Below are 27,636 nucleotides of genomic sequence, written 5' to 3'. Positions count from 1 at the left end.
TCAAACTCCATGGCACCTGCCACTACCTGAATGTGTATTTTTTAACACTCTGTACTGAAAACTCAAGCACATTTGCTTTTTTCAGTATGCCTGACACCAAAGTTCCCCAAACTATTGCCTGCTTGTTTGCCAGGCTGGTAAGTTTGATTACAATTCTAACTTTAGGACCTGGTGTAGTGGCCCATTCATTCCTGTAATCCTAGCTGTTAGAGCAATTCTAAGTAATTTGGGGAAAAAGCATTTGATTAGGGCCTAGTTCTCCTGCCTACAGGCCAGCTATGGCATTTTGAGACATAATTCCACTTTGGCCTCTGGTCACAACTGAGACCTCAATGGTCTGGTGATGCTCTGATGCTTCAGGACAAGATTACACAAGCTGAAGACATCCTGGGAGGAACAAAATCTTCATCTGCATAGTTCCTCATTGATCTAGGAATTCCGCAGCTCCCATCAGGTGACATTTGTTTCTCCCGAAGTACTAAATAAACATGCAGCAAGCTTGGGGGCTTTTGTCTTTGTTGCCCAGAGCAGCACTGATCAGGCCCAAAGCTTAGCTTCTTAAGACTCATTTTTTCTACCTTTCCTGTATAAGTTCATTTGCCTTGTGCTGCCATGCCTCGCAGGAGACTAGGTCTTACTGCAGAGGTTCTAGTAACGTCCCCTTTCCCTATTCCCTACACCTAGCTACTTGGGAGGCTGAGGCAGGAGGGGCCCAAGTTTGAAGCCAGCCTGGGCAATTTAAAAGACCATCTCAACAAAAGCCTGGGATAACAGCTTTGAGGTAGAACACCCCTGGGTTCAATCCAAAGGGGAAAAAACTACTAGGAATTCTACTTCAGCTAAGCCTGTTTCCTTACCTGCATTAGTTCTGCTGGAGGCTCAGGGGAGGTTTATAGAAAGCTTAATGATTCTGGCAGGGTAACTTGTTCACAGCGTCCAAGAGTATCCACTTAAAAGTCCACATGGCCTAAACTTTCACAGCTCTTATTCAGGACACATGGCTTTGTGGGCACTGGGCCGAGATCTGTCACCAGCCCAGGCTAAGCGTGAAGACAGTTTAGAAAGCATTCAGTCACCCCCAGAGGGCCCTCCGTCAAAGGCAGTCTTCTTCCTGAGCAGAACCCCCTTGGCTTCATCTCTAATACCCATCTGTGCCCAGTGCTTCTCAGACACTAAGCTAGGGCCCGCACACACAGCCGCAGGCCCTCTTGCTTGGGCCCGTGGGGTCCTTTGGGCCCTGCATAAGGGGCACCTCCATGGCTGTCCTTCACCCAGGAAAGGCTAATTTCAAGGGGTTCCCAGAACAAAGCACTAGAGAATTCATCCTTTAGCAGGTACATAAGTCTAACAACTCCCAAGAACACATGGTGGAACCCAGCGTGTGAACTCCAGACAGAACCCACCGAGTCCCAGGGCCGTACGTCCCCAACGGAGGCACACAATGAAGGAAAGAGACTAAGAAGACTTCAACTTTATTCCACCTGCCAACTGGCAGAGAGCAGGAGACAGATGGACTTTCCTGTAGGCATCAAGGGCCCTCCCAGGACTGGTAGAATTACAAACTCTGGTTGCACATCAGTCTAGTTTAAGTTTCTTCCTCTGAAAGACACAAAACATGAAGAGAAATGAGCTATGTTGTGTGACGTGAGGCCCACTTTTCTATCCGACCCTTTTGTGAATCGCTCAGAATTTTCTACACCTCCTCGCAGGAGCTGGGATCCTCACCGGGCTGGGACAGCGCCTCACACTCCAGATGGTGAGGCTGACGAGGCAGCTGGCAGGAGGGTAACTGGCAGGAGCTGGCCTTTCCTTCTCTACACCACTGGCTAGCACCAGGCCCTCCCTGGCCTCTCCCCAGCTGCTTCCCTCCAAGACCTTGGTCTCCAGCCTTTCATGGGGCTGGTTTTAGTGCTCGCTCCCTTCCAGCCCACAGATCCCTCTGGTCTTCAGAGGCTTGCTACGCACCTTCCTCTTCCTCCTCCTCCTCTTCCTCATCCTCGTCGTCTTCATCAGAGCTGAAGGTGCCATCGGGCAGGCTGTACACACGGATGACCTGCTTGTTCGGGTCTTTGAGGATGAGGTACTTGCCCTCCTCCAGCTTCATGCAGATGTCGATGACGCAGCGCAGGATGCCCCAGGCGTTCTCCACGCTCAGGTTGATCTGGCTGGCAAACTCATTGGGCTTGAACTGCTGGGTGCCCAGGATAACGTGGCGAGAGGAGTCCTTCACGTGGTACCGGGACACATAACTGCAGGGGGAAGATGAGTGGTTGCAACAGGGCAGCACAGCGACAGCAACACTGGGCTCAAATGGCGATGCTTTCCCCAAGAAGGGAAGAACCATGCCGTCACGCCCCCATACCCTCTTCCCAGGTCAGTCCTTGGCCCCAGACAGGATTCTCACCCGAGCTTGAGGTACTCGGACCCGGCCAGCAGAGCACAGCAGGTCCACCGGGCCAGCTTGTAGCTGTTGTTCTTGAGCTCGGTGGCGATGACGGCTCCACGCTGCGAGTCCAGCTTCTGCCGCCAGTCAACGCCGTTACAGTGCTGTGGGAGGAAAGTGGTCAGGGGGAAAGGCAGCCTGTGCCCAAGGTGCCGGGAGCTCCTGTGGTAGCCAGAGCCAGCCGGCAGGTCAGACTGCGGGCGGGCCTCCCCCAGCCATAGGAGACTGAAGTCTGGGTGTAGACGTCAGAGCTAGGATTTATTGTGTCATTGCTGGCATGGAAGTGGGGGACAAGGAGTGAGGTAGTTTCTAGGAGCTCAGAGACGCCCCCAGTTGACACCTAGAAAGCAACAGGGGCCCCAGTTGTACAACTGCAAGAATCTGAACCCTGCCACTAGCCAGAACGAGCATCAGGGGATTTCCTTCTAGAACTTGCAGAGCTCAGTTCTGCTGACCCCTTGATTTCAGCCTTTTGAATCCCCCAACAGAGAATGAAACCACAAGGTGTGGCCCCCTCTGCCAGACAACACTATGAGCTAATAAATAGGTGTTGTTTGAAGCCACTAAGTTTCTGTTAGGGCATTGTAAAGTCCAGGAACATGAATACAAGTTTGTATTAGGCTTAGGATTTAGGGCAAGGAGAGCTGCAGAGGGGACTGACCTTAAAAGAAGGCTCCTTTGGGAGTCAAAAAGGATGGGGGCTCAGCAGAAAGCAGGTGAATGGAGCAGAGAAGTGCAGGCCCAGAACAACACAGCAACACCCAGTGTGAAGAGACACAGGCGCTACAACTCCAAATGCCACTCGGAGCTCACCGTAGAGTCCAGCCCTGGGCCACGGCCCAGCAAGCCTGCCTGCTTGCTCAGCAGGTATCATGTCAAGGAAGTGGGACCAAAGGGCCCTCTCTATCACACCTCAGAGAGCCACTCGGTGCAGCTGGCCCCAGGCTTCACCATCCTGTGGCCTTTATTCTGCACAGAGGCAACAGAGCACTGGTGCTCACTGTCCCGTGTGGGACTTGAGCCTGGGTAACTTGAGAAAGAGCATCGGCCCACAGTGCCAAGTAGTGGCAGGAGGGAGAATGCAAAGGGGTCAGGGAGCAGGCTTCTTTCAAGGTGCCTTGAGAGGGTCAGTTCTGAGTACATCTCAGCATCTCTGAGTTCAGTAAGCAAAGGAGTTGGATAAAGGAATTGAAAAGCGGAAGAGAGGTAGCGGCTGGAGTAAAGAGAGCCACAAGGCATGCAGAACTGATGACCCAGATAACAGAGAGAGTTCAAAGCCAGCTGCACACAGAGAGCAGAGGCCAGTGGGAGGTCAGATCAGAACAGAGAAGAGAGTACTGGGAGGGGGCCCTGCTTCTGGTGTGCAAAGTAAGCAGAAAGTTCTTAAAACTTAAGGTCACTCCTCTGTCAGTGAGGAAGCAGGTAGAGGGAAAAGACCCACAAGACAACCCCTCTAAGGTAGCTCTGTGCGTAACAAAAGGGGAAAGAAACTGCACGCAAGTGGCCCATGACAGCATACACCGCAGGGACCAGAATGGTGGCACGAGGGTGATGGGCAGCACCTCACCCTGGAGTCCCACTCGTTGAGTGTCTTGATGTTGATGAAGGACACTTCCCCATTGGCTCCCGTCATGACGCCATCATGCTCACAGCGGACAATAAGGTCAATGTCATCGCCAAGCTTCCACCTGCGGTAACTGCAACAAAGGAGAAACTCAAATGTCACCGGGGGTCCTCTGCTTAGGTGCATCACCCACCTGGGCAGGGTCTGTGCTCCCCACCATGGGGACGACGTACCGGTAAGCAACGGAGGCAATTTCGTTCTTATCCATGTCGTCCTCCACGAATGGGTTTGGGTTGGGGAAGTTGTATCTTTCCTTCCCCTGGAAAAATGACAAAGCTGTCACGAGACAGTGCCAACGATATCCCCAATCCCAATCAGCCAGACCCAGCACTGCTCAGTCAGGGCGGCTAGCTCCCTGTGACCCTGGAGTTTTTATGCCTATTTTCCTCCTCCCAACTTTTAGCACCCAGAGAATCCTGACAGTTAGCAGCCCTGCCCCTCCCCGCCTCTCTCCATCACTACAGACTGCTCTGTGCCATAACATCAATTTAGTATCCACTGTCTTTCCTGCTCCACTGCAGCAAAGCTGCTTGAGGGCCGGAACATCCTTTTCTTTTTGAAGGACGCAGTGTATGATTTCACCACATGAGGGAAGAATCATCGGACTGTAACTTTATAGAGGGAATGCCTCTATAGCTGTCAAGTAGTGGACCAGTGGTTCAAAGTCAGGCAGCCTGAGGTCAAAGCCCAAGCTTTTAATCCCCTATAGGTAGGGACTTCAGCTGTCCCACACAATCCCTCAGTGCCAAGCCTGCTGCAAAGCAGATGGTGTCATAGCAGGTGACCAGATAAAGCCCTTAAGGCCCACCCGAGAGTGCTTCCTCACCATCCTCAAGCACTGCTGGGAGAAATTGTGGTTGATGTAGGTCGCCTCCATGGCCAGGTTTCGGGGTGAGTTGAAGGAATTACCTTCATCCTGAGGGGGCTCATTGGCCGTCTCACTCACTGTCAGGAGGTCTAGAAAAGCAGGGACATGGTCACCCGTACACAACAAGAGTCACCAACATGCAGAGCAACCGGGAGATGTAGAGCCCCATAGCACAGTGGTCCTTCCCTCAACTGCCTTCTACTAATGGGGGTCTTCCCAGTGGGACACATGACTGGAGGGGTGAGTACTCCCAGATAACCTGAGGTACTGCCTAACGACCAATTCAATCACGTGCTTGTAATCTCAGTTACTTGGGAGACTGAGGCAGGAGTCTGAGGCCAGCCTGAGTGATTTAGTGAGACCCTGTTTCAAAATAAAAAATTAAAAGGGCTTGGTGGTGGATTCCTTGCCTAGTATGCACGAACCCCTGGGTTCAATGTCCAGTACTGCAAAAAATAAGTCATATAGTAAGAAAGCTGTCTTCTTTAGATTATTTTTGGATTCCTAAAAAAGTTTTGTATCATTAGCTTTTTAACAAAGGAAAGGCTTCAGGCTTCGAATGTAATTATTGTGCTATGTTCACGCTGTTATTATTTTTTGGGGAGTAACAGGGATTGAACTTGGGACCTTGTGCTTATGAGGGAGGTGGCAGAATCACTGAGGTAAATAAATCCCCGGCCCAATGCTATGATTGTTTTGAATGAGCTGGTTTTCACATATGCTGTGTGGATATGCCCACATGTATGGTATAAAATGTATGGATAGGTATTTTTTACTTCTGGGCAGGGTGGTGCACTCCTGTAATCCCAGTAGTCAGGAGGCTGAGGAGGAAGGATCGCCGTAAGTTTGAGGACAGCCTGGGTAGTAAGAACTACATAGTGAGACCCTGTCTCAAAAAACAAAACAAGGACCAGGGGTTTGGCTCAGTGGTTCCACCACCTGCCTTGCAGGCACAGGGTCCTGAGTTCAATCCCTGGTACCAAAAAAAAAAGGAAAAAAAAGTGGCATCACTTTAAGAAAAATATTAATAAAAAATAAAAAAAAAAAGAAAAGTATTAATACTAACGATGGTCTGAGAGGTAGCAGGAGCCAGGAAAATGGCATGCAAATGAGCAAAATTTGGAGGCACAGTACTGGGTATGTGAGGACCTTGAAGGCTGAAACGTTGAGGAGGTGTTTGGGGACAGTGGCTTCCCTGTGTCCCTAAGGAGGGTGGGAGGGATTCAGACATGTGGCCTAGCCCCCAGGGAAGGCAGACCATTTCCTGTTCATTCTCCCTATCAGGGAGTTGTTCTGGAACAAGAATACACATGGCCTCTGATCTGCTCCCGAGGCAGGCTCCTTACCAAAGTCAGAGTTGTCTCTCTTGTCAAAGAACAGCTTGGACCCGACTCTTTGGACAACGATGTCCCAGGAGTACACTGAGCGCGTGCAGCTCATCAGCGTGGCCAGGATGGCATCGGTGGCAAACACATTCCCCTGGGTTTTTGCCAGCTACGATGAGGGAGGAAGGTGTGAAATACTGAGGTCTAACTGCCACTCATGCAGTAGGAAGGACCCACCCTTCCCTCCCCTAGGCCGAGACGTCTGCGGCACAAGGGCCGGCCACACTCTGCAGTCACCATCCTGGGCCTTGCCAGTGTCCAGCCAAGTGCTTCAGGAAGGCTTGCATCTGCCCCAGGGGCCCTGGCTCAGTACATTTACCCCCCTTTGCCGATGAAAAAACTAAGGCTTCTAGTCAATCAAGCTGGTTAGCATGGCAGAGCTCAGACTTGAGTCCAGCTCTGCCAAACAGCAGCATTTGAGGCCATCTACCTTAAGTTTGAATTGAAGAACCTTATCCTGTTGGGAGCAATGCTACATAATTCTAGGGATAAATCATTTGGTTAGCCTAGTTCTCTTGCCTACAGCCCAGCTACAGAATAACTCCAGTTTGGCCTCCAGTCACAACTGAGACTTCAGTGATCCAGTGATGCTGTGATTCTCCAGGACAAGAAACATCCTGGGAGAACAAACATCTGCTCAGTTCCTCATTGTTCTTGGACTGATTAACATCTTGTTTGCCGGAGATGTACTGAACTCTCTGCAAGCCTTCCCTTACACCTTGTTTATCCCAATGTGAACTATTGAACCCTCTGCAAGTCATCTGTTACATTTGTTTCTCCTGATGTACTGAATAAAAGGTGTGCTAAGCTGGGGGCTTTGTCTTTGCTGCCCAGAGCAGCACTGATCAAAACCAAAGCTCAGCTTCTTCTCAGTCTCATTTTTCTCCCTTTCCTGTAATTCGCCCTGTGCTGCCGTGGCTTGCAGGAGACCAGGACTCACTGCAGAGGTTCTGGTAACGTCCCCTTCCCTGTCCCCTACATTATCCGAGGGCCAAAACTGTACACATGCAGTTGCTCTCTGTATCTGTGTGTTTTGCACTCAGATCCAACCAAATACTAAAGGAAAAAAAACCCCAAAATGCTATTGAGTATGTACACACCTCTTCTTGTCATTATTCCCTAAAACAGTGCAGTATAGCAACTATTTACATAACATTTATCTTTTCTTTTTTTTTTTTTTTTGAGACAAGGTCTCAAACTCATGGCAATTCTCCTGCCTCAGCCTCCCAAGTGCTGGGATAATAGACGTGTGCCACCATGTGCAGCACATTTATGCTTATTAAGTAATCTAGACATGATCTGAAGTATACAGGAGGATATGCATGCGTGGGTTATATGCAAATTCTACCCCATTTTATTTAAGGGATTGAACATGCATGCACTTTAGTATGGGGTGGGTCCCAAGCACCCCCCACCATGGATAATGAGGGACGCCTGTACAGCACAGCCCCACGTCCTCTGCTCTTTCTCAGCCTCAGCTTTAGACGCTAGCAGCCTTCCTAATGGGCGTAGGGGCAGGTGGAGGCGCACACCTTCCGGATGACAGGGTCATCTGTGGTGGTGACCGTGTGGAAGATGCGCTTGATGCTCCGCAGTGGCTTCTCACTCCTCGTGGTGATGCGGTCGAAAGCTTTGTCATAGTATTCCAGGGCTCCACAACACTCGCTGAGGGGAGAACAGGCAAGACAAAGTCAAACAGAAGGATCCTCCCCATTTTCTTTTCTTTTATGGAACGGAACCAGTCTTGTCCAAGAAGGCTAACGTAAGACAGGGGACAGTCTCTCTTACTGCAACACAAGACAAATTCTCCGTGCCCGCTCAGTCCCTTGTCCTCTTACATAGCTCTTGATATGACTGCAACACACAGCAAACATGTCCCACCCAGCACAACCTCCCCATTTTAAAGACTAGGAGACTGAGGCAGAGAAAGCAACAGCCAATGAGGTCCTCAGGAGGGCAAACTTCTGATCTGATGCTCCCCAAAGCTAGTTTCGTTCACCTACCCTTTGAGGTGATGGGCCCCCTGAAGCAGTTTCCCCAGATCTGCCGAATCCCTTTCTGCCCACACAATTTAATCATACCGTGTTGGTCAGGATGCCAGGAAGCTCAAAAAAGACCTGGAGTTTGGTATCAGCACTTCCTTCCTTTTTCTTTTCTCCCCCCCCCCCCCCCCCCTCTCCCCTTTCTATCTACAGGAGCTACATGCCTTAATTTTATTTCTCCTTTGCTCAGGATGCCACAAAATTGCAAGAAATCTGCAGTTTAGTGTAGTAAACTTCCTTGTGCTTTTCCCATTGGTTCTGATTTTTTTAAAAATGTACTCATCAATCTTATGCAGTGTCTGAGTAAGTGGCTTCTAATTCTTTTTGGAATTACTATGACTTAGGAAAACACACATCACTAGCTGGTCCACATACCTAGGAGCATGGTGGAAAGCAGTAAAAGATGCTACTCACATGTCCTGTGGCTCTGATACTTCCAAGTAGCGCATCTTCATTAATTGAGGAAAATCCATTTCCTCTTTCACCTCCCAGTCACTACGAACTTCAACTGAAGAGTCTCGGGGTTTCTGTAGTGGAAAAACATTTGAGGAAAAAACTTACAGCCCACACAAATTACTAAGCAGAAGAGAGAACCCCTACCACTCATAGGACCTCATCCACAAAGACTGACGGAATCAGGAGTTTAAAAATAAAGAATTTCACTCTTAGGGGATGACATCACTGAGGAAACATGTAGGATACCTTTATAATTCTCTCAGGGTATTAACTATTTATTCTTTTTTTTTTTCTTCAGTACCGGAGATTGAACTCAGGACCTTGCACTTGCGAGACAGGCACGGTGCCGCTGTGCTAAATCTCCAGCCCTGACTATTTATTCTTTTTTTGTTTTGTTTTTTGGTACCAGGGATCGAACTCAGGACCTTGTGCTTGAGGAAGGCAGCAGAACCACTGAGCTAAATCCCTGGCCCCTGACTATTTATTCTTCATGCAGCAAGCATTGTATCCAGCAAAGTGTAACTTACTCTTGCTTACATGGATCTACTATTTGCGCAATACCCACAGGAGCATTACAGCAGCATTACTGCTAACAGTGTGAAACTGGAAACAAATGCAATGTCCACCAACTGGTTAATGGCTCATCAAAATGTGATACATCCATAAAAGGCTATTTTATTTGACAATAAGAGAAGAATAAAGTATAATCTGCTCTCAGTATATAGGTTCCACACCTCAGATTCAGCTAACTGTAGACTGAAAATATTTGGGGGGTGGGATGTGTGCCCCTAGAGTCCCATTTGTGGGCTACAGGGCTGAGGGGGAAGAATCATTTGAGCCAGGAGTTCACAACCAATCTAGGCAACAGTGAAACTTTATCTCAAAAACACACAAACACATATACAACAAAGAGGAGGAAAAAAAGGGGAAAACATTCTGGGGGAAAAAACACATCTGTATACATATTTTTCCTTGTTGGTATTTGCTAAAGAATACAGTACAAAACCTACTTACATAACATTCACATGTCAACACTGTATTGGCCATTATAGGTTGACCATCCCTTACACAAAAATCTGAAATGCTCCAAAACCTGAAACTGAATGTGAAATGAAGCTCAAAGTTTCTGTTTTTAGAGCATTTCTGATTTTGGATTAGGCATGATCAACCAGTAGTCCACTCCAAAATCTGAAACACTTGTGGTCCCAAGCATTTTGGGTAAGGGATATTCAGCCTAAATAATGTAGAGATGGTCACACATATACAAGAGGATGTGCTTAGGTTATATGCAAATACTATGCTGTTTTCTGGAACAGAAGTTGAGTGTTTGCAAATTTTGGTATTCTTGCGGCATCCTGGAACCAACCCTCCATGGATACCAAGACTATACCAATGCATGCTGTAACATGGATGGACCTTGAAAACATGACACTAAAAGAACACCTATTCCATGATTCCATTTATGTGAAATGACCAGAACCGGAAAATATAGAGATAAAAAAGATTAGTGGTTGCCTAAGGTTGGGGTGATATGGGGCGGGGGATGCTGAAGGGTACAGAATTTTTTAGGCTGATGAAAATGATCAGATATTGGCTATAATAATGGTTGTGCAAATCTGAATACACGAAAAGTCACTCAACAGCATAGTGTATGGAGCATCATCTCAAAGCTGTTATAGAAACAAAACCAAACTCCCAGACAGAATTCCGGAATGGACCCACTACCTGTGATTTTTGGTCCCACTTCTGCCTCACACCAAATTGTTTCTGGAATTTTTTCTGTAGCCGTATACGTTCTCTGAAAGGCAGAATACAGGGATCTCAGTGCAGATCTTTAAGTCAGTGGCTTTTTAAAAAGGCAGAAGCTGCCCTTCCCCAGCAGAACTGCACCATCATCCTTGATTCCTCTGAGTTATGGGCTTACAGAAGAGACCACACGGGCACATTGGAGATGGGGCCCCCAAATACTGACTAGCTGTATGTTTACGGATTGTACCTGGCAACCCCAACCTGGGGCATAGCAGCTACTGTACTCACAGGCAAGAGGCTGCACAGGACAGAGTAAATGGGATTTCCTAGAACTGTGCTCTGCAGGTCTGAGCAAAGACAAGGCATTTTGTGTCCCTTCACTGCACATATCCACCACAAGGAGGCAGCTTCCTGCCTAAACTATCTGCTGCAACTGACTGCTGGGAAACAAGGGGCTGAATGGTGGTGTTAAGTAGCTTTAGGAATTTTTTTCACCTGTTTCTCTAGTGGGGAAACAGCCACCCTCCAGCTTTGGCCCCCGACCTCTGGGTATGAGCAGTCTAGGAAGCAGCCTTTGCTCTAGGAGGCAATCTCACCTTTCTTTCTGCTTGGCACTCTTAGGCAGGGTTTGCAGGTTGAATTGTATCATGTTCCGCCGATCTTTGTCTCTACGGAGGTTCCGCTGGGAAGAAAACACCCATGTTAAAATCTTAGAGATCTGGCTTATGATAGGGAGGGAGAATTGGGAGGTTTTTAGAGTAAGTTCAGGATATAATGCTCCCAAAGTTTCACATCTTAAGTCTGTGCTTTTATTCTATCACATCAATAGTCAGACTTTTAGTGGGTATGGAATTAGCTGACATTTATATTCCCAACATATTTTCCACTGAGGTTTGTTTACTGGTCTTGAAATTCAAGTTGCTGAATTTCTCTTTACATAGTAAGATGCAGCCCAACCAGACCATCTACTTAATAAAGTTTGGGTATAGCAATAAAGTGAGGCAATAGGTACCCTGCATCTTTTTATCCACCACAAACTTCCATTCATAGCATAGGACGTCCAAGCTACTGGAACAGAAATCTAAACCAAACCTTGGTCCTAGTACAAGTTTACTTTGGCACAAGTTTTTCACAGAACAACCACTTGGGATTCACTAGAAAACTGTGGTACGCTGTCCTCTCTCCTTAGTATTCACAAGGTAGCATATTTAACAACACTAATAGCCCCAAGATGGTCAGGCTGTCAGCACTTGGCCCACCTGTGCAAACCGCATCCGGTTCCGCTGGTAGGCAGTCTTCTGTGTGCGTGCCGTATCCACCAGCTGGAAACTGGTTTCATCCTCCTCATGGAAATAAGCATACTGACTTCCGCCACCAAACTGAGAGGAATACTTATCTGGAAGCACAGGCAACAGCGTGTAATAACTACTACCACAAACTGTATAACATGCACCGTTCTGACACCTCACCTCACCCTTTGACTGGAAGGGAGCTTGTGAGGTGTGCAGACTCACAGCCCACCCCAGACCTACTGAATCGGAACAGCAAGATCCCCAGGTGATTCATATGCACTTTCAAGTTTGAAACACTCTGGTCTAAAGAGCTTTTCGAGACAGGAAAGGTAAACACAGGCTATACACACCACCATTCCCATCACCTGACCCCCAAGACAGATCGTTTAATGGATCGTTGGCATACTTTCTTTTGATCTAAGCCCCAGATGTCTCTGGGGATTGAAACCCTGGGCCCCTTCACTGAGCTACACCCCTAACACCCTTTGAAATTTTGAGACTGGTCTTACTAAGTCGCTCAGGGTGAGCTCGAAACTTGCAATCCTCCTTCCTCAGCCCCTCAGAGTGCTTGCATTACAGGTGTGCACCACCATGCCCCACTCAGACATCTTAATATAGGACTCCAGGCAGCCACTTCCAACAACCTTAACTGGCACACAGAAAGTCTTTTTACCTTACCAGGATCTTAAAACCGGGGGTTTTAAACTTGGAGTTCACTGACTAGGCTCTGGAAGGTAAATCCCAATCAACGACATACAGAATGGCAATGTGTTCAACGGATTTTCAAAAAGTGGGACAAAACCCCAATGAAAATGTCCAGACTTCTTTAATGAACAGTTTGAGGCTACTTCCAAAAATCTGGTTATTATAGTCCAGAATATACCCTAAAAATTCTCAGTGATTGTCAGTACCTCTTTTCCTTTCTAGGAAGCTTTCGGATGGAGCAACAGCCAGCTGTGGTGGTGCATGCCTGTAATCCTAGCACTCGGGAGGCTGAGGAAGGAAGACTGAAGCCAGCCTGGACTACACAGTAGTTTAAAGGGAGACCCTGATTTGGGCAGCCACTGAAGAATACTTACTTGTATACCTCTTATCTTGGTACGTGGCACCTGTCCAGTCTGCGACCTTTTAAAGGCAATGAAGAAAGACAGAGAACACAAAGTTCAACTGGGCACATTTCTGTTGCCCCAGACACCCCTGAGAATGAGGAGACACTGTGTGGCAAAGTATGAGAACTAGCTCACAACGTCTTTGCATGTGCCCAGCCCTTCTCTGACGACGTTCAGAGGTCAGACCTCTTCTCAGCCACTGTCTACGTAGGGAACTCAGAAAGAAGCTAAGCTAAGCCTTTGAGAAAATAAAACAAAACAGGGATTTGTGGAAAGTGGCAGGCGCAGCTTGAACGATCCAGACTACCGCTGGCAGGCAAGTACCTTTCCTAGCCGGTCTCCTTTGCTGAATGGCTGGTAGGGCATATCCCGAAACTGCTCAGGAATCGCACAGGGACCCCAGCCTGAGGGATTGTCCTGGATCACAGGTGTCATGAACTTCGCCATCTTCTAGAACTTAAAAAACAAATAATGTGAAGAAATGGCCCAAAGTAAAAATAGCCTCTATATAGGATAAGCAAAGACATAAATGCTAAAATTCAAAATGTACTACACAAAACAGAACCCTCAACTACTGAGCTACTAACGTTTTGTAAATAATTTGGTGAATACATAAAACTCAGAAAACAACAAAACTGATTTATCACATTTCGTTAATTCTAGGACACTCTCTTTTCTTACTATAACAGCTGTGAAATGAGCCTGCACCTTACACTGGATGGGATGTCACAACCAGAAGCTTGGTCTTTCCTAGTGTTACATAAAATGGTGTTTCTTGAGCAGTGTCTTACAGATTTCATTAGCAACATTTTTTAACATGTAATAACCAGTGTTTGGTTCTCAGAAACCAAGGTGTTTTCACTAAGGCATACAGCATTTAACTTCCATAAGCCTCAGAGTGTTCATCTACAAAATAAATAATTTATACCATAGGATCACTGTGAAAGTCTTGTTAGGTAGCAGACATGAAAATGCTTTTTAAATAAAATGCCACACAATTCGGACTTGCAAATCTACATTTATATACAGAGTACTTAAGAGGATCTGGACTTTTTCCCTTACATCCAATTTTCCTTTCTTATTCTTCCAAATGCAAATCCTATGTGCAGAGCAAGTGGACACAGAGCCAGGCAAAAGACCTGCCAAATGGCCAAGGAGGTCATCATAAATCTTAGGCCAGTGATAGCAAACCATTTAGAGCTTTCAATGATACAAACAGCCCACTATGGCACACATACCGTAAGTTCACCACCACTGTCTTAGGCCAAAAGTGGCTGTTATGTCAAATGTTAATTATTACAAGTATCAAGCATTGTTCTTCGTGCCTACCATGCATTAACTCACTAAACCCTCCCAATAATCTTGCGAAGTAGGAGCCGGAAATATCCCCATTTTCCAGACAAGAAAACCAAGGCATTGTGAAATTAACAAATCACCCAAAGGCCAGGGATTTAACTCAGTGGTTCCACCGCCTGCCCTGCAAGTGCAAGGACCTCAGTTCGATCCCTGGTACCAAAAAAACCCCCAAAACAACAACAACAACAAATCACCCAAAGTTGCAATGCTAGCTGATGAAAAACTGGAACACAAGCAGTGTGGTTCCAGAACCCGTACTCTGTATAATGGTGCAGCTCATCTCAGGAAAGTGAAAACCAGCAGCCCTACAGTAGGTATTTGCTTGATCCACGACAAACCTCTGAAAATGCTCAGGTGAGTTCCCAGTAGAAAACTCATTACACAAATTATTTCCTGACGGCTGGAGAGCAATCAGACCATAGTTACACTGAACTCAGTAACCTCTCCTCAGTGCCCCTTGATAGAGATGCAGGCTTTCTACAGAGATGACACTTGGGTGACAGCAACAGGTAGTACAGCTGAGAGCTGCTTCCTCCAAATCTGAACTTAACTAAGCTACAGAAAGAGAACAGAAGGGAAGGACCGGTGGTCTCAAAGCTATTCACGTTAAGAAAACATTTACTGGGCCAGGGATTTAGCTCAGTGGCATCGCACCTGCCTTGCAAGTGCAAGGTCCTGAGTTTGATCCCCATACTAAAAAAAAAAAAAAAAAAAATTCATTAAGCTCCTACCATTTGTCAGGTACTATGGTGGATACTTTACCAACAGTAACCTCCTCACCTTTCCATTTAAGAGATAATTTGAAGCTGAGCTAAATCAAGCAGTTGATCTGCCCAACATTTCAAAAACATTTGATTTCCAGGGTTGTGTGTGTTAAGTCTGCCCTTCTTTGTTAATAGGCAATAGCCTAAAAAAATCTGGCGTTTTTAGACCACATCTAACAACACAGCAACGATGTCTTGAAGATACTTTCAAAATCTAGTTGTCTGAAGCAAGATGGATAACAGACCCCCAAAGCTTGCCGTTCATCATTTCCTTGGAGAATCGAGAAATGATGCCCTTTGGCGTCAGCAAATATAAAAGAACCACTAGAAGAAACTGAACCATTCAGCTAAAACAATGTGACAGCTGTACTGGCCACAGGGGCAGGGTGGGGAGGCACCAACAGGGATGTAAGAGGACCCTTGTGGTTGGCAGGTTACAGTAATGTGTTGATCACTGTCACTACAAATCAAAGGCCATTAATCCTTCGGCTAGAGGCGGGGTGAATTTCAGACCAGAGAGAGACTCTTAACACCCGATCACTTCACAGAACAGGGAGGAAATCTCCAGACTTGAACTCCTCAGACCAAGGGCCGAATACGCTCAGCTTGGCATTCGTAATATCCCACTGAGAAACTCAAGGACCCTTCGGCTCTTTTGGAATACCCTGTGACCCGGCTGGGTTAAGTGACAAGGTCTTTGAGCGCAGACTAAGGCGAAGGACCTCACACACAGGGCAGTGTCCCGCAAGCCTCAGCGTGCCGGACTGGGGCCGCCGAAGACCGATTCCTGCCCCGCCCAGCGGAGGGACAGCAACGACAAGGGAAGACGGAAGACAGGTCCCTTCCGGGAGGCCCCCAAAGCCCAGGCCTAGTCTGAGCTAGTTCCAGAGGTCCGCAGGACACCACGAAATACGCCGCTCACCTGCAAAGGCCTCGGGCGGCCTGGATGGCGACAGATGGTCCGGGACAGAGAAGGCCCTGCCCGCAGCAATCAGAAGGACCGGGAGAGGAGGGAACATGCGCGCGCAGAAGCCGGCGCCGTAAACACGACCGGCACTGTCGTAAACTGCCTTTCTACTTCCCGCGGATTCGGCGAAAGATCCCACGAGCCTTAAAGCGAAGGTACACCCGGAAATCCGCCACTGCTTTTTGGTAGGTTCTCTTACTAGCCACTGGGGCGCTTAGACGCTAGACAGGGTGATTACGTCAGGCGGCATCCACCACGCCCACAGAGGGCGTCTGGAATTGAAACGTGGCTGCCTTAGGTGCAAGCGAAGCTGGAGTCCAGGACCAGCTGACACCCCGCTGTGTCCCATAATGCATCACCGCAAGCTGGGACCCCCCCCCCTTTGTTTCCCAGAACACCCCGCGGTTCCCCGGCACCTCTTCATCAGCTTCGTAGTTTGAATCTTCCTGCAAAAGGAAGGCAGCAGCATGTCTCTGGCAGAGCCTTCTCCGCACCTAGTTGACCGGGGGATGAGGGGGGGAAGACGACGACGGAAGCTCAGCGGTGTCAAGTGGCGGGCGTAGTCTAGGCTGCTAGCTAGTTTCAGGGATGGTTGCCTGGGTTCAAACCTTAATTCCGCAGTTCTCACACTTAATTGGCCGACGAAGATTTCTGGATCGCTAATTTAAAAAGGGCAGATCCCGGATCTTACTTCCGCAGATTGATAGTCAAGTACGGTGTATCTAAGCTGCAATCCAGGGATATACTTTTCAATTAGCAATTGTGATTCTGAGTTGGTGACAGTGCTTTCCTCTCACTCTGAGGTGTCCTCCTGGAGTCTTGGGAAGTTTCAAAGGAAAGAATCAAAAGATGTGATTTTATTGAAACCCCAGATCCTTTCCGCAGGAACCCCTCTGTTTCCTTAACAGTTTCCCAGCTGGTCTCTTGGAAAATACGTCTAATTAAATCCGATGTTTAGGTCCTGCCACTCCTAGTTGTCTGGGCTTCACATCTCGGCCTTGGTTTCCTTCTCTGTAAATTGGAGAGATAATAAAGGGTAAAATAAATATATGTGAAAGTAAATTCCACTTTATGGTTATTCCTCTTTACCAGCCGGGTGAGCTTGGACAGGTTGACTCCTCTAAACCTCTGTATTTCTATTTAAAATGAGAATGTTGATAGTATAGCAGCTGTCATTTATTTCCATTAATTCTCTCTCAGTTTGCTGTCTTCCAAGTTTCCTAAATTTTTTTTTGTACTGGGGATCGAACTCAGGACCTTGTGCTTGGAGGCAGGCGCAGCACCACTGAGCTAAGTCCCTGGCTCCAGTTTTCCTAATTTTTGTTTGTGGTGGTACCTGGTGAATCATGCTCAGTCCCAAACCTGTTCACTGGGGCTTTCCATTCATTGTTCCATTGTAAGTCTTTATCCCACTTTCAAGATGCATCTTGAATGCTATCATTTCTTACCATCATCTCTCCTCAGCTTGGATCCACTCTTGCACTTCTCAGGTTGCTTGTCTGCTTGGTGGGCAAAGGAGTCTGTTCACCATCATCTAACAGCTTCCCATTTGCCTGCTTGGAGTGAGATAGGAAGATCTTCCTGTCTTGTTTGGTCCCTGTTTACCTTTCATCTTGCCATTCTCTGCTCACCCTGCTCTGGCCACCTTGATCTCCTTTTGTACCTTAAATGCCTCATTCTCTCTCAGTGGGGCTCTGTCCTTGCTGTTCTTTACCCCAGGTTTACCAATGGCTGTCTTGGTCACATTATCTGTTCAGGAGTTAGTTCCTGAGCTGGTATATGGCTCAGTGGTAGAGTCTTTGTCTAGCATGTGTGAGGCGCTGGGTTCAGTCCCAGGACTGTCAGAAAAAATAAGCTGATTCCTCAAGGAAGCCCATTCTGACCACCATTCCTAAAATACCTCTTTTTTCTTCCACTTCTCTTCACTCCCTTACTCAGCTTTGTTTTCTTCATAGTTTTCCTGGCTCTCTGAAATATTGTTTGTCCCCCCTGCCCCATACCAGGAATTGAACTCAGGACCTTGTGGTTTCGAGGCAGGTGCAGTGCCACTGAGCTAAATCCCTGGCCCTTACTGTTTGTTTCTTTGTTTAGGCCCTAGCTCTCCTTTTGAAGTGGAAGCTTAATGGCAGGGACTTTGTCTTACCTAGAATGGTGTCTGGTAATGCATATTTGTTGAATTGTGCAATGAATAGAAAGATGTAATGAGATATAATGAGAAAATGAATTTAGCACATTACCCTGGACACATAAATACTCAACAAATGTTAGTATAATTAAGATCCATGGTAAACTAATGTGTTTAAAATATAAGGAGCAATGTACTTTTGCTGAATTGCTTGGATCATATCTTCTTTTTCTTTTTTCTTTTGCAAGGCCATCTGCTGCAGCCTCTCTCCTGTATTCTATCCCAGACAGCCCTACCCACTCCATCCAGATGGAGAAGGATTTGGAGTGTCCCATCTCCTCAGAAGTGGGTCCCTGGGCTTGGGTGGGAGATCTTGCTTATTCCCAGCTGACACTCCTCTGCTTGTCTTTCTGTCTGTCCCACTCCATTCTCCACAGGGCAGCTGGTTGACCCTCCTTTACATCAAATCAGAGCATGACCCCTCTCTCCGAATCCACCTGAAAATTCTTCAGTGTCTTCCCTTTGGCCCATCCTCCTCCCTGGCCTCCAAGGGCCTGAGGAGCACCCCTCCATTAGCACTTCCTCTTCCTCAGTCACACTTCACCTCCAAACCCCTGCCTCAAGACCCTTACCTGCAGTCTTCTGAGGGTCCATGTCACCTGGATCTTCTCAAGCTTGTACCCTCATGGGATAGGCATTTCCCTGCCACTCTCTCTGTGGCCTCACCTAGCTCTCATTCACTCTTGCTGGCTTTTACAGAGCTTGCAGCCAACCTGGTGCTATTCCAGAGGCATAAGCTTCTCTCGTCTAATTCTCACCACAGCCCTGGGAGATGGGGCCTGTCATGCATGTTGTACAGATGAGGATACAGAGGCCCAGAGAGATGCTCCAGGCTTAGCTACTGGAGTTCCAAACTCAAAGGGCAGCTGGGTTCTACTCTTCTGCGTATCCTGTTAGTGTTTTAAATTGGGTTCCCAGCATTTATCTCTACTGGAAATTACCCTGTTTACTTCCGGTCTCCTCAGGAGGCTTGGGACCTTATATGTCTTGTCCTCCCTTGTCCCCCCAACACCTAAAATGGTGCTTACCTCAGGGTTGTCCTCAGAAAAGCTTTGTGGGATGCTTGAGTGACCTCTGAGCACAGCACCTCCTCCATGTGTCCCCAGTACTGGGCAGAGTCCTCCGTTGCTGTGCTGGCCTCCTGCCTGGTTCTCTTACCAGTATTTCCACCTCTTGACCCCGGACTCTCTGCTCCTCCAGCCTTTCACAGCGTCTTTCCAGTTTGGACAGGCATGCACCTTGTCTTTGGGCAACTGAATGGCTACCAGTAGGACACCAATGTATGTGACAAAGTTCTGAATTTTATTTGAGCCTCATGACTACAATATTTTAATGTGAATTTTACAGGTGGTCAGAAAGGTGATTTAATTAACCCAAGGCCACACAGCTACTGAAAGACAGAGCCTGGGTTCATTTATTTACTCGTTCAACATACAGTCCTGAGCTCCTTCTGGGTGCCTGGCATAGAGAGAGAGCGAGGTGTGGAGAGTGCAGCAAGGAAGGAAGATGGGCGAGGGGCCCTCGATCTCGAGGAGGTACCTTTTAGTAGGGAGGTGGGAAGTGGGAAAGGGCTTTCGTGAGAATTGAGTGAAGAAGCCACCACAGGGCTGTGTGTTAGAAGTGCTTTGCAGCACTTATAGTGGGAGTGCAGGGGGCTCTCTGAGAAGGTGGCATTGAGAGGGACCTAGGGGATGGGAAGGAGCTGGTGGGGATGCAGCAGGAGAGCCCCGGGAGGGTCAGGGCCCTTCCTTCTTACATGTGGCCTGGGTGGGACTGGCAAGGGTGCTCTTAGCATCTGTCTACTCTGCCCGACCTTCATTCGAGAAAGGCGCTTCCTTGTCACTGGCTGCCTGGCCGCCTCCACCTCTGCTTGGAAGTGCTTGGTGCCAGGGAGCTCTTTCCTCTGCTGTGAACGCCCTCGGTTGCTTTGTCTGTGTCTTGGTGTCCCCCAGGACCTATTGGGTCCTCATTTCCTATGCCTTTCATGTTGTCAGAATTGTAACATAATGACCACCATGGGAATTCTCCTGTCTCCTCTCTCCTGAGGCCTAGGAGTGGTAACAACAGCCCCTGTGTTCCCTGCCAGGTTCACACCCTCCTCTTTGGGGCTTCTCACCTCCTCCCGCGTGGCTCCCCTTCCTGAGCACAGGCTCCCTGTCCTCTGTCTTCTGCCCCCAGCGTCACCCATCCTCTCCAAGCTGCCCTTGGCCAGGTGATGAGCTGCTTTTGATCCTTGGGCTTGGACATCTGCTCGGAGCTGCTGGGCTGCATTCTTTCAGGGCCTCAATTTTGCCCTTTCTTTTCCCCCAGGGACCTGGACAAGCTGCTGTCCCTGCTGGGAGGGCACTTTCATTGTTTTCAGCTCTTGGTCATATGTTACTTCCTAGGGGACACCGTCACTTCCTTCCCTGCCCTGCCCTCCCAGTGTTTCTTCCTGACACTAGCTATAGTGATTAGCTATTGCTAATCAGCTGTGCTGATTGGGTCATGTATGTCTGCTCTAGATTGGATCTGATGGGTCCCATGAAGGCCCATGTGCTGAAGACTTTGGCCTCAGGCTGTGTTGTGGTTGAGAGGTGGTGGATCCTTTAGGAGGTGGAACCTGGGGGGAGGAAGTTAGGTCATGGGGGTGTGGCCTTGAAGGGCATATGGGGGCCCTGGCCCCTTCCTGCCTCTTTCTTTTTGCTTCCTGGCCACACTGAGATGAGCAGCTTTCTCTGCCATGCACTCCTGGCCCAAGCAACCATCCACTGAAACCATGACCCAAAACAAACCTTTCCTTCTTTTAAGTTGTTTAATCTTAGGTGTTCGTCACAGCAATGGAAAACTAATAGAATGTCTCTTTGATCACACACCCTAGGGATGGGATAGGAATAAGTTTGTGTTCCCAGTTGCTACAACTCCTGACACTGAGTAGGTGGACAATAAATATTTATTGACTGGATTAATGAATGAAAGGATAGAAATTGGTGTGAGATGGTTCATTCCACTGGCATTACCAGGAGCCACCTTTGTTACTGGACCCTGTGTGTATAATGATCAGTAAAGTGAGATTCGTGTCTTCAGAGAGCTCCCCATCTAGCTGACAACAAAAGTGTTTTCTACACTGAAGGGAGGAGCACCAGGGCCTGCTATGCTCTCCATTTACATCCCTGCAGGTCACGTCCATAAGTGAGGGTCACTATCGCTGTTTTCTTTTTGGTAAACTTGGGTCCTTGTCCTTGCACAGCAGGTGGCGAAACCACTGAGCTAAATCCCCAGCCATCATTGCTGTTTTCTGATCTACCTTTTGTGCTCTACTGCTCTGTCCTAAGAAGACCTTTGCCCAGGTAAGACAAGTGCACTTTCTAATGGGAACTTGCAATGCCTTACAAAGGGAAATAACGCTTATTGAGTGCTGGCTACTTGCCAGGCGTGGTGCTGGGTGCTTTACATAAAGAATCACCTCTTTGGTTCTTTCTGAGAGCTCCCCAGACATGCAGCAGTCTTCCTGTTGATGGAGGGGTCAAAGGAGGCTCTGGGCAGTTGGGGAGTTGGCCCACTGAGCAAGCAGCAGAATTAGCATTTGAGAGCAGTTTTGTGTGCTCAGCTCCCCCACCTCACAGGGTGGTGGAGATCTTTCCTGGGAGTGTTTTTTTTTTCTCTCTGTTTCTTGCCTGCTCTCCCTATTGTACTCAGTCCCTTCCCACCCAGAGTGGCAGCGGTAGCCCCAGAATTCTCCCATGGAAGAGTCCTCCTGTGGGGGACCCTGGGGCTTGCGTTGGAGCTGCATTTGTGTATCAGATGCCCTGTCTTTACCTGGGGTGCGTGTGTGCTGGGGGAAGGTGCTCTGTAGATTTCCAGGGGCTGAGTCTGCTCCTGAAGCCATCTCTTGGCAAAACTATTGCTGAGCATCCAGGCAGAACAGAATGAGGAGGAGAGAAGGAGCATTGATTTCTTGAACTCTGGGTGAGGCACCTCGTGCGTTTCCACCCATCCTGCTAGACTGAGCAGAAGAGCGGCTGCCAGGCTCTGAGCTGAGCCCTGAGAGCTTGGCCAAATGTAGAGTGACCACGAAATTTACCATCAGAATGAGGGACTTTGGGAGAGAAGGGATCACTGTCAGTAATTATGCCAGGAGAAAGGTGTCCATTGGAACTGTCCCTCATAAACTGCGGGTCTGGTCACCCTTGGGGTAGGGAGGTAGCTGAGCCCTATGCTCTGTTTTCTGTTTCTGTGTAAGAAGCCACTCAAAAGAGCAGCTTGGAAGATGAAATAGGTAAATCTCTGTAGACATAGGCATAGGCAAGGACTTTTTGACCAGAACCCCAGTTGCGTAAGAAAGAACATTGAGAGTCGACAAAGGGGGCCACATCAAATTTAACAACTTCTGCACAGCAGAAGAAATAACCAACAGAGTGAAGAGACAACCTACAGAAGGGGGCAAATTTTCTGCCAGCTACTCTTCGCATAGAGGACAAATATCTAGAATATATAAAAGAGCTCAAAAAATATTAGATCCCTCAAATAATAGACCCAATCAAAAATGGGCAATTGAAATGAACAGGCACTTCTCAGAAGAAGAATTACAAGTAGCCAATACGTATGTAAAAAATACTCAGCATCTTTGGCCATTAGAGAAATACAAATCAGACCAACACCGAGATTCCATCTTACCCCAGAAAGAATGGCCACCATCAAGAAATCAAATACTAACAAACACTAGTGAAGCTATGGAGGAACAAGTAGCTCTACATTGTTGATGGGAATGTAAACTAGTGCAACCACCATGGAAATCAGTGTGGAGAGTCCTCAAAAAACTAAAAGTAGAGATTCCACTTGACCTAGCTATTCCCCTTGCAGGTATCTTCCTGAAAGAGTTAAAGACATCATATTACAGTGAAACATGCAGACTCATATTTATAGCAGCACAAGTCACAATAGCTAAATCTTGGAAGTGGCCTATATGTCCATCAGCAAATGAACGGATAAAGAAAATGTGGTATTCATACACAATGGAGTACTGCTCTGTCATAAAGAAGGATAAATTTGAGTCATGTATGAAAATAATGTATCTTGAGACCATTATATTAAGTGCACTAAATCAGACATACAAGCTTAACTATCATAAAATTTCCCTTACATGTGAAACTTAAGTATAAATAAAGGGCAAAAGAAAAGGTAGATAATAGGAAATAGGGAAACGGAGCCTTTGTAAATGGAAAGGGGGTCCAGAAGAGATGGTGGGGGAGGGAGGGAATGAAAAGAATGGAGATGTGTTCCATACGTGTATCAGCTGCCCTCCATGAATGTGATCATCCTGTGCAGCAGACATGCACTAATAAAAATTCAAAACTAGCAGATAAAACAACAGCACTTCTGTCGTTGTGCCTGGTTTCTGTGGGGCAATAATTAGGGCAGGGCTGGGCAGGAGGATTCTATTTGGGGGCTCTTGAGCCGCTGTTGTTAGACGTGGGAGGGCTGGAGCTGCTGGTGGCTGCTAGACATTTCCTTCTCTCCGTGTCCACCTGGTCTCGGGGTGGACAGAATGTGGCAGGTCCTCATAGGGAGTCTGGGCTTCCTCCCAGCGTGGCGGCCTTGGGGCCATCAGACTGCTCACCTGGGTGCTGAAGGCTTCAGAGCAAGTATTTTGGTGGGGAGCTGGGAGCTGCATCGACACCCAGGCTCTGGACCCCGAAGTCTTGCAGCATCATTTCACCCCTGTAACTTGTGGGTTGCCAGCGAGTCAGAAGTCTGCCCAGAGTCCAGGGAACAGGAGAGAAGCGCAAAGTCTTCTGGGTAAGGCACTAGATTCTCGAGGAGCATGGCGGGTTGGGGTAGCGCTGTGGCCATCATAGGGTCGTAACATCTGGCCTTTACCTGTAAACTGTGACTGAAGAGTTTGGGACACATCACATGCCAGGAGTTTCCAAGGGAACCAGGCCAAAGGGGGTGCCTGGAATGTGATCCTGGTTCATTAAGGGAACCCCAGTCAGCTCCCTTGTACCCTCTTTGGAGAAACAGTGAGTAGAGGACCCTTTCAGAGGAAGGGATAGTGAGGGGACAGTCACAGAGCCATGGCTGGCATGCCCAGGGGTGGGCTGCGCTGGCTCCTGCATGGTCCTTGTTTCCTGGGTGAAGCTGTCACCTCAGGAGAGAGGGGGCCACACGCTGCTCTGGTGATAATGGCTTCCTTGACTCAAGCTGTTGCTTGTTCTAATTTCCTTCTTTGCAGCAGCCCTGGGAGACCGTGGAGCAGGGAGCAAGGCCTGGTCAGCGGGACCAAAGTCCCCAGTGTTGTGGGCAGTTGTATCTCTTGTGCTCTCCACTCCTAATGGACCTTCTGTGTATGCACCGGATTAGAACCATGATTAAAGGGAACCTGCCTCTGCCTCATGTGCAGACAGAAACCTTTTATCCTGCAGGGGACTTGCAAGGGCTCGGGGGGCTGTTGGTCTGGTCAGCCCTGCTTCCTGTGGAACATTGCGCCTCTCCCCTGGGCTTCTTTTTCTTTGGTACCGGGCATTGAACTCAGGTCCTTGTGCTTGCGCAGCAGGCAGCGAAACCACTGAGCTAAATCCCTGGCCTCCCCTGGACTTCTAAGGACCACCTTTTACAGACAGGAGGAGGACAGCCAAAGGTCAATGGGAGTGGAAAGCCAGGTGTGTTTGCAAACCTCATTTTCAATTCTCAGGTCCCCAAGCCTCTGAAAACCAGAATGATGAAATTGGAGCAGCCATTTGCTGGTAAACTCAATGTGAATTGGATGCAAGGTAATTTAGAGTCTTTTTCTTATCCCATCTAGTGTGACTATTTCTACATTTTGCTGCAGAAAAATTCAAGAGTTGCTGGGCATGGTGGCACACATCTGTCATTCCGGCTACTCAGGACGCCGAGGCAGGAGAGTCACAAGTTTGAGACCAAACTGGGCAATTTAGCAAGATCCTGCCTCCAAAACAAGTCAGTGTTTTATGGACCACTGCCCCAGAGATCGCTGGGCATATGCCTAATATGTGGTAGGCCCAGTGTAAAACCTTTTTAAAATTCAGAGAATTTAAAATTATAACCCATGTCATGTTTTTCTCTCTCAGTGAGGTAGAGGTCACTAGCCCCATTTTAGAGATGAGGAAGACTGAGGTGCCCCAGGCAGACTCCCTGTGGAACTGGAGCATTTTATTAGCCCGTTGGAGGATGTACCTGGGCAAAGGATGCTTTTGAGTCACCAGCCCATCCCAGCCTCACAAGCGCTTTGCTGCCCCAGCGAAAATGTAAAAATAGAAAACCTGGAAGGATTAAAGCCCCAGTGAATGCTCCAATCCACTGGAAGAAAAGGAGGCTCACTGTACGTTCTGATGGCTGGCATTCAGAGTTATTTTTTGTTTCAGCTGGATGTACACTCACCCATCACAGGACCGGCTCTCAGAATAGAGAGGTACCTGTTGCGTCCTGCAGCCCACTTCCTGCCTCATGTGGGCATCTCTCCAAATGCTGAGCCATCCACTCCTCTGCTGGACCCAAGATATATCAGGGTTTGCAGCCCTGGCGACAGGAGACAAAATAGATTCCCATTTCCTTCAGAACCAGTTAGTTCATTTATAGAGTGTTTGACAGTTTCAATGGGATGAGCAATAGCCAGGCCTCCTCCTGCCTCCTCCTCTCTGCCCACCTGTTCTTCTGTTGGTAGCTGGGGTCTGGTGTCCTGGGACCAAAGGTAAACACTGATTTTTGCTTGTTCTGTCTGGGCAGTTCTTGGCCAGTAGGGGCCCTTTGCTGAACCTCAGGTCGCTTTCTGCAGAGCAGTGTTGTTCTCTTGGTTTGTGCCACACTCCCTGGTCCCCACTATCCTGGAGGTACCAAGAGGCTTTGTTTCAGGGGGTCTCAGGCAAGGCGAGCAGCTGTCTGTGGCGTCAGAATGCCTGACCTTGATTCCCAGGTTTACTACTAACCGTGTGACCTTGGGCAAGTTCTGTGGCTCTCTGAGCCTCGGCTTGCTCATCTGTGAAATGGATGACATCGTAGTGTGCACCACCCAGGCAGGCAGTGAGAATTAGGTCAGAGGCTGCAGCTACTGTGTTTAAGACAGGGCCTGGTAGGCTGGGGATTTAGCTCAGTGGTTCTGCCACCTGCCTCGCAAGCACAAGGTCCTGAGTTCGATCCCTGGTTACCCCCCCCCCCAAAGTGCCTGGCAAGCAATGGACACTTCATCCATGTCAGTGGATCGAGGTGGTTGCCAGAAATCTGGAGGGGAGGGGCTTTGAGCAGGACAGGATCTTGCAACAAACATTTCCAAGCCAATGACTTGTCCCACTTCGGGGGGACACAAACCCTGGGTTGGTCACTCAGCATTCTGAGAGGGACCCAGGCGTGTTCAGAACTAGCTCAGAGTCTAGTGGGGAAACCAGATGTGGCTAATCCCTGGGTATAACAACTGCAAGGCACTTAATGAGATATATCTTGAGCTGTGTGCAGTGGTGCACATCTGTAATCCTAACACTCGGGAAGCTGAGACAGGAGGATCTCGAGTTTGAGGCCAGCCTGGATAATACAGTGAGACCATGTCTTACCACCCCCCCAATAATATTTTGAGATCATATTTAGATGGCAGATTTCACATACATATCCAGATTTGGGGCTTCTCTTAAGAACTGCGTTGACTAGGCACTGCCCCCACAGCCAGGGGCTTTCTGCTTTGCCGCAGTCCCCACTACTCCCTATTGTCCACACCCAGCCCTCTTTGTATTCACGCACATTCACTGCGCAGCCCTCTGGGGATCTGCAGATAAACTGCAGTTCAGCATGATGGGTGCTGCGAGAGCACTAAGGATAATAACTCAGCCCGAGGAGTCAGGAAAAGCTTCCCAAGGGAGGCGAAGTCACAGCTGCTTCTCAGCAAAACCCGCAGAGACTGCTGAACACTCTCATCTTTATGGCTCAAGGACGGGAATAAAGGACACAGCCCCAGAGCTGGCAGGGATCTCTGCCATAAAGCAAGCGAGCCTCAGTAGCTCCGTGGCTGGTCTGAGGTCACCAGCCGCTGATGGCAAAGGCGCTAGAACCGAGACTGAGGATGGGAGGCAATTCCGGACCTCCCTTCTTCCTGCCTGGGAGTGGAAAGGTCTGAACTTCGGGGTTTGGACCCGAGGCCTGTCTCAGCACTCATTTGCAGTCTGGCCTCAGATAAGCCCCTTAATCTGGACCCTGTTTCCTCCCATCACACAAGGCTGGGGATTCTGCCCTCGAAGGAGAGTTCCGATGGCCAAATATTGAGACAACCATTGCTTTCGAGCGTGCTGGACATGTGAGGGTCACTGCGACGGCTGAAAAATAGCCACCTCCTCCAGCAGATTTCGGTGCCATCTGCTTGCCTGTGACCTTGGAGGGGGCCCACCCCCACATCTGCCTGGAAGGGTGTGTCTG

General features: G+C 48.4%; 1 protein-coding gene and 1 long non-coding RNA gene across 7 annotated transcripts in view; one reads left to right on the top strand and one right to left on the bottom strand.

Moving 5' to 3' along the window:
- Positions 1–1,456: 1,456 nt before the first annotated feature.
- Positions 1,457–16,561, bottom strand: Eif3d (eukaryotic translation initiation factor 3 subunit D). 3 transcript variants are annotated; one of them, XM_021259049.2, is made up of 15 exons: positions 16,472–16,561; positions 13,293–13,424; positions 12,939–12,984; positions 11,827–11,963; positions 11,164–11,249; positions 10,544–10,616; positions 8,777–8,889; positions 7,853–7,985; positions 6,282–6,429; positions 4,894–5,024; positions 4,241–4,326; positions 4,011–4,140; positions 2,405–2,547; positions 1,966–2,249; positions 1,457–1,599 (listed from the first exon to the last, which is right to left on the bottom strand). In XM_021259049.2, the coding sequence occupies exons 2-15, from the start codon at positions 13,413–13,415 to the stop codon at positions 1,586–1,588; spliced, it is 1,647 nt and encodes a 548-aa protein (XP_021114708.1). In that variant the 5' UTR covers positions 13,416–13,424; positions 16,472–16,561; the 3' UTR covers positions 1,457–1,585. The 3 variants fall into 3 exon arrangements, with proteins under 3 accessions (XP_021114708.1, XP_004845742.1, XP_004845743.1); XM_004845685.4 differs by having other exon boundaries at positions 16,011–16,550; XM_004845686.4 differs by lacking the exon at positions 16,472–16,561 and adding an exon at positions 16,011–16,170 and having other exon boundaries at positions 13,293–13,418.
- The window catches only part of LOC101701105 (uncharacterized), a 39,671-nt gene continuing 28,143 nt past the window's right edge, over positions 16,109–27,636 (top strand). For 3 of the 4 annotated variants that reach the window (XR_002395306.2, XR_015452310.1, XR_002395307.2), the window contains exons 1-3: positions 16,109–16,240; positions 21,470–21,569; positions 24,914–24,992. This is a non-coding gene — a long non-coding RNA (uncharacterized LOC101701105). The remainder of the gene's footprint in view (positions 16,241–21,469; positions 21,570–24,913; positions 24,993–27,636) is intronic. The other variant, XR_015452311.1, reaches the window with a different exon arrangement.

Source organism: Heterocephalus glaber, unplaced genomic scaffold (assembly GCF_053883595.1).
Source record: "Heterocephalus glaber isolate CG9 unplaced genomic scaffold, H.glaber_assembly_v1.0 deba00001444, whole genome shotgun sequence".
Classification (NCBI taxonomy): Eukaryota; Metazoa; Chordata; class Mammalia; order Rodentia; family Bathyergidae; genus Heterocephalus; species Heterocephalus glaber.
This window is presented reverse-complemented; position numbering and strand designations above follow the sequence as displayed.